At 43.4% G+C, this 6,408-nt stretch overlaps 1 protein-coding gene across 1 annotated transcript; it reads right to left on the reverse strand.

The window, feature by feature from the left end:
* Positions 1–872: 872 nt before the first annotated feature.
* Positions 873–5,646, reverse strand: fbxo45 (F-box protein 45). Its single transcript, XM_037693793.1, has 3 exons — positions 5,152–5,646; positions 2,529–2,885; positions 873–1,554 (listed from the first exon to the last, which is right to left on the reverse strand). The coding sequence occupies exons 1-3, from the start codon at positions 5,479–5,481 to the stop codon at positions 1,369–1,371; spliced, it is 873 nt and encodes a 290-aa protein (XP_037549721.1). The 5' UTR covers positions 5,482–5,646; the 3' UTR covers positions 873–1,368.
* Between the last annotated feature and the right edge of the window lie 762 nt (positions 5,647–6,408).

The raw sequence follows: 6,408 nt of genomic DNA on the forward strand, positions 1-6,408 counted from the left end.
CTCTGATGATCTTGTTCCTAATTTTATCCATCCTTGTCACTTCTAAGGAGAACCTCAACATCTTCATCTGTCGCCAGATCATACAACATAGCTGGTCTCACCACTGTCTTGTAAACTTTTCCTTTGAACTTTGCTGACACCCTTTTGTCACAAATCACTCCAGAAACTTTTCTCCATCCTGCCTGGACTCTCTTCTTCACTTCTTTACCACACTCCCTATTTTCCTGGACAGTGGACCCCAAGTCCTTGAAGTCCTGCTCCTTGTAGCTTCACTGTTCCACCTCCTCTCTTTCAATACTCTTTTGTCCTACTACGACAGACTTTCATCCCTCTCCTTTCAAGTGCATACCTCCACCTCTCTAAGCTCCCTGTTCTCACCACAGATCACATCATCTGCAAACATCATAGTCCACGAGGACTCCTGCCTGACCTAGCCGGTCCATCACCAGAACAAATAGGAAGGGGCTCAGAACCGATCCTTGATGCACTCCCACCTCCATCTTGAATATTGGAAAACTACTAAAGTAAACTATTTCAAGCTGCACTCATTTCATAAAGTTCAATTTAGTCTTAATGCTTGATTTCATAGTTTGCAACAAGTATCTTTATTATTGCTAATTGTTTTAAAGTTCATTTGATTTCTGTAGATTGCTTCATGACCAGAGGCCCAACAAAGCACATACAGTACATACAATTTACAAACTCACAGCATCTTCACGCACATAGTGGCACCATGAAGACTTTATTTTCAGGTCCTATAACCGTACAGTATCTACAGCATAGTACCAGAGATAAAATCACTTAATAAATAACATGTAATACTAGAGTAGCACAATAAAAAGGGACAAACGGGTCTAGTTTGCACCATTATTGGATGGGTTCTTTAAAAGTTAATGCACATGACACTCTGTCCTTTTACATTAAAGTATAACAGGTAAAGATTTGGCATACATTCATTACAATCCAATCAATGAATATAGTTAAACTGTAAAATCCAGAGTTTGTTTTTCAATAATTTATACATCAAACAGTTTATCTGCTTAAAGTATTTGCCACAGCTCAGAGTAGTTTTGGCCTCGTTCTAGCAGACGGGTTTAGCACGGTTAGCCTCAAAGGTATGAAATAAAACCACCAGTCTGTAAAAGTGGACTGCTCTACGTCGATGATGTTGTCCTTTTCACGGCGGTTTGAACTCGCCTTCGAGTTCACGTAGAGTTGTACATAATAAAGTCTCCTTTTTAAATTCAAAAAAAAGTTTTTTGTGTTTGGAAGAAGCGGAAGCACTCAACCTCCGTAACCTGTGAACACCCAGTGGGCAGCGGCGACGAAACCTTCCCAACCTTCTCAGATTTTAACGGAGGCCCACCTTCACCCGTCCAGGGGTTTGCCCAGATAAACCATGGTGACCTCCGTGTTGCCGTACACGGCGGAGACGGCCGGGAACAGGCAGACTTTGGGCAGTCCACGAAACGCCACTCCGAGGAACTCAAACCCCCTCTCAAATGCTAAAGTCTTGTCATCCATGTCTAAAATCACCCGTATCCTTTCCCCGATCTGTGGATAAAAATAATCACATTTTATTTTCAGGTTGGAAAGTCATTACAAGGTCCTAAAGACCAGAAAAAAGGTAAAAAAATCAAATCTATACAATCTAGTATCTGTAAGCAAAATTTGTGAATGGATGCAAACAAACCACACTGGTTTGTTAACCAACAAAAAAAGTCAAAGTGTCTGAAAATAGGTCAAACCTACGGCCATATTTGTTTACCCAAACAGACAATGACCAGACCAATGCAAGTACTTTAGTATAGAGTAGTCCCTCGCTACTTCGCAGTTTGACTTTTGCGGACTCGCTCTTTCGCGTTTTTTCCAAAGTAAGATTGTACCGGAAAACGATTGTCAACTTTAATATTACTCACATGATTGGGACAGTACGGGATACAGTAAAAAGTTAACGGGAAAAAAATACTTCGAACAGGTTCTGCCATTTTGTAGTTTTCTCATAATAGGCCTACACTGTATCGCCAGTCAAAAGAACTACACTACCCATAAGCCAACAGTGCTTCCGGCCACTGCTTTCTGCTGAAATAGAGGGAAAGTTTGGATCAGATTCGAAAAAGTTTGGTCTTTATTCATAAAGACTTCGGCGCTCACTGGATGCAGAGACAGTACATATACTGTTAGTATGTTGTTAAAATTACATAGGTTTAAGAGTTTAGAACGTTGCAAGAGTGTAGGAAGGGTGTCTAAATCCTTAAAATATATATAAATACTAAAATAAATATAATGTTCCTACTTCACAGTTTTTTCCTTATTGCAGAGGTGTTTGGAACGTAACTCCCGCGATTAACGAGGGACTACTGTACTCGTTAATGTAGTTCAGGATAACTTCTAATGTAGTTTACGATAACCTTTGATTGAATGTATCTTTGATCGAGTTCAGGATAAACTTTTTAAAATTGGATGCCATATTTTGCCTTGAAGACTTGAATACCTTTAAACTCATATCACAATCTTTTCTTTCTAACCTGATATTTGGGCGCATTGTTGCATTGTGGGAAATTTCCGTTGACCTCTCCGTTGTGAAGCAGGTTGTTGTCGACCAGGTTCCAGCCCCAGCTCTGGTCGTCGCTGCCCAGCAGGGCCACGTAGCCTTGGCACTGCATGGACGCCCTCTTCGTGGCGATGCCTATCACTGCCACGGTGCCGAGGGGGCCCTCCCACCAGATCTCCCAGGCGTGCCGCCCCTCCGTGAAGCCGATTTTGCCCCGCGCTCCATCCGTGCTCTGGGCGATGGGGTTGCGGTGCAGGGTGAAGCCATTCTTCTTCACAAAGACGTTGCGGGAGCAGTCGTGGGAACTCAGGGCATGCTGGTAAGCCTTGATCTGTGGAGAAGCACAGGATATCGATCACTTAATGGACTGCTGCTATGAAATATTTATAACCGCTCAATGGATTTTACATTCAACCGTCATCTTGTGCTCGCTCTGGACTCGGATTTCTTTCTACAGCCACCTCTTCTAGCCGTTTTGGGAGGATTCCCAGTGGTTCCCAGGACACTTGCACATATGTCAAACTCAAGAGATACGGGATAAATCTGGTCCCCCCCCCCCCCCCCCAAGATGATAATTTAAAAGTAATTTCAAATTTTTCTTTAAAACAACTGGTGAATACATAATTTAGTGTAGACTTCTCTTGTCAGCTGAATACCTTTGAAGCCAGAAAGATTGCTGGATCATTCTGTCATTACTGATTCTGATGTGGAAAGAACAGGACGTCAAGTGAAACAGATTTAACTCTTGTTCCTGAACCTGCAACCAAGAAGAGATATCTGGTATCTGACTGGAGTTAATGGATCGGCTGAAAGTGGCCCGTGGTTCAGACAATGTTTAAAGTTTTGGCTCCTCTTGGTAACTGAGTTTGACACCCACCGGGTGTCCTCTCAGTCAGACATGCTCGGAGCACTTTCCTAGGGAGTCGCCCTGGGTCCATCCTTACCAGATGTCCAAACCACCTCAACTGGCTCACCTGGATGAGGAGGAGCAGCGGTTCTACTCCGAGTCACTCCTAGATAACTGAACTTCTCACTCTATCTCTAAAGGAGCCGCGACCCCGCAGAGAAAACTCTTTTAGGCCGCTTGTATCTGTGATGTGCTTCTTTCTGTCGCTACCCAGATTTCACGACCGCTGAAGGTAAGAAAGTAGACCGACTGGTAAACGGAGAACTTCGCCTTGCAGCTCAACCCACTCTTCACCACAACGGACCGGCACAGTCTGCAACACTGCGTAAACTGCACCGACCTGTCCGTTGATTTCACGCTCTGTTCTTCCCTCATTTGTGAACAAAACCCGAAGATACTCGAACTGTTCCACTTTGAGGCAAAACCTGATTCCTAACTCGGAGTTTTCCAACTTAGGACCATGGCGTCAGATTTGAAGGTGCTGATTCTCATCCCAGCCCCGTCACACTCGGCTGAGAACTGTTGCAGTAAAGAGCAGAAGATCGTGGCATTATGACGCCAACAGGACCACATCATCTGCAAACAGAGAGAATCCTGAGGCCACCGAACTTCCTACGTCCACTAGATGCGTCGAGCAATTCTGGATTTTCTGAGATTCTTTACTGTCATTCGTACCACATGTGGTACATGTGGTGGAACAAAATTATGTACACAGGGTCCCAGTTATATCAAACAATAAAATGTAAAAGAAAAAGTAATAAGATCTAAGATATGAACTAAGAAAAACATCAGCTAAATATACGCTAAACACTAATAGCATAAAAACAATAAACGCAACACGCCGAACAGCAGCACGAACATGAGTCTGTGTGAGCAGATGAGCACGAATGAACACAGCAACATGAAACAGATCAGCAGCAACATGAAACAGATCAGCAGCAACATGAAACAGATCAGCAGCAACTTGATGTGATTTTTCACAGTGATTATCCTGATTAGAGATTCATGAGTCCAACAGCCTCAGGGTAGAAGCTGTTCCTCAGTCTAGTGGTTCTGCACTTAATGCTCCTCAATCTCCTTCCTGAGGGGAATGGGGAAAAAAGTGTGTGTGTTGGGTGAGTGGTGTCCTTCATGATGCAGGTGGCCTTCTTCCTGCATCTGGAGGTGTAGACGTCTGTGATGGTGGGGAGGCTGACTCTAACAGACTTCTGTGCAGCCTTCACCACTTTCTGCAGAGCTTTTTTTTTCCTGCAGCTGTTGTTCTTTTACAGAAATCTCTCAGATTTTACGCCTGCATCCATTTAACTGTTGAATTAAGCTCAGTTCAAGATGGCTACCACCGCTAATCGAGCTAAGAAAACACAAAAAGTGGCTCTAGTTTAGCCGTAGTTAAAGCTACCGAGGTGAAATTTGGTGTGGTAGTCGCTGAGAGTCACTCCCAACACATACTCCGAGCAGCTTGCAACTATCCCACATTCCCCATTAGATTGTACATAATTTGGTCAAAACGGTTATTAACCATCATGCAAAAACCACAGAGCATTTTATTTTAACAGCACAAAATGTTCTGGTTTCAGATTCATAATCATAGTTTGCACAACAACCATCAGTGAACATGCTGTTTTGTTTTTTTTTAATTATAAGTTACCATTTTTCACATTCCTGCCATTCCTGAGCATTGTGGACCTACTTTGCCCTTGTATGTCGGCAGGTTGCACAGGATGTCGGCGCGCAGAGCCTCGTCGCTCAGGCTCCGGCTGCAGAGGCTGCGCCACACCTCGCTGTTCTCGTCCGCCACGATGTTGTACCAGTGCCAGCAGACCAGCGAGCACCGCATCAGGTCGGACAGCTCCAGATAGGTGAAAATGTGCTCCAGCACTCGAGCTGGCAGCCTCCCGGCCACACCTGCGCCCCCGCCCGCCGCGGAAGCGTAGGGAGAGACGGCGGAGCTGCAACTGGCCGCCGCCGCTGCGCCCAAGCACGGGGAGCCTCCTCCTCCCCCAGCGGCTGCTCCAGACATCGTGCTGCTCCCCGATGACACCGGCCGACCGATTACTTTCACCTTACAACCTGGGATGACTCCTAAAATAATTTAAATAGCGTCATTTTCCCTGTGAATGCGCGGACAGGTCGCGCATGAACCATAACAGTATGGACCCTACTCTTCCCACTTCAATGGCTGAATGGAAACGATGCGTCAAGGTCCTGAAAGAACGAATTTAAAATATTTACAGCTGATAAAAAAATCAAATAAGCAATAATGTGTAAATGTGTTCGCTAAATTATAAGAATGATAAACTTGACATAAGCAATTTTAGTGAGCTTTTGTGTTAAAGAAAAGCCCAAACCCTCTGTGAGTTATAATGTCCTGTTAGGACCTTAAAGCTGCCATAATAATGAGCTCACAGGGTCCGCTCTCTACAGTTCTGCCGGCATCTAAAAGTGAAGACTTGGGAGGAGTTCATCTAGCAAATGGAGGCGAAAGCGTTTTGTCCACAGATATCATATAAACACTTTTATATGACATCTATGGTTTTGTCAGCGAGAGGAGGGGTCACCTTAAAACAGGCTCGATCTGACTTTGTTAGGTTTAAAAAAATCTTAAACAGTAAATTAACATACAACAGGAAATGCTGCTTTACTCGGTGGCGCCATCACGTGTGCTGGCTAATAAATGATGCAGACCGATTTTTTTTTTTTTGCAACATTACAAAATAAAGGCATGGATGTAAACAGCATTACATCACTGCAGATATAATAAAGATTACATAAAATTGTTGATAAAAATAATATTATTGATAGAATATTTTTGATAATATCAATTAAAATATTATAGTTATTTAAAATATCAATATATAATAATGCTGATTCAGAATTCATATAGATTTCCTGTTCTGTGTTCTATCTATCTATCTATCTATCTATCTATCTATCTATCTATCTATCT

This window comes from Nematolebias whitei, chromosome 20 (assembly GCF_014905685.2).
Source record: "Nematolebias whitei isolate Nwh7 chromosome 20, NemWhi1, whole genome shotgun sequence".
Taxonomy (NCBI): domain Eukaryota; kingdom Metazoa; phylum Chordata; class Actinopteri; order Cyprinodontiformes; family Rivulidae; genus Nematolebias; species Nematolebias whitei.

Excerpts from the sequence above, each read along its gene's own strand:
- fbxo45 (XM_037693793.1), bottom strand. The coding sequence starts at position 5,481 with ATGTCTGGAGCAGCCGCTGGGGGAGGAGGAGGCTCCCCGTGCTTGGGC. Across the intron at positions 2,886-5,151 it reads TGCCGACATACAAGGGCAAA|ATCAAGGCTTACCAGCATGC; the intron begins GTAGGTCCACAA and ends GCTTCTCCACAG. Across the intron at positions 1,555-2,528 it reads ACAATGCGCCCAAATATCAG|ATCGGGGAAAGGATACGGGT; the intron begins GTTAGAAAGAAA and ends TTTTATCCACAG.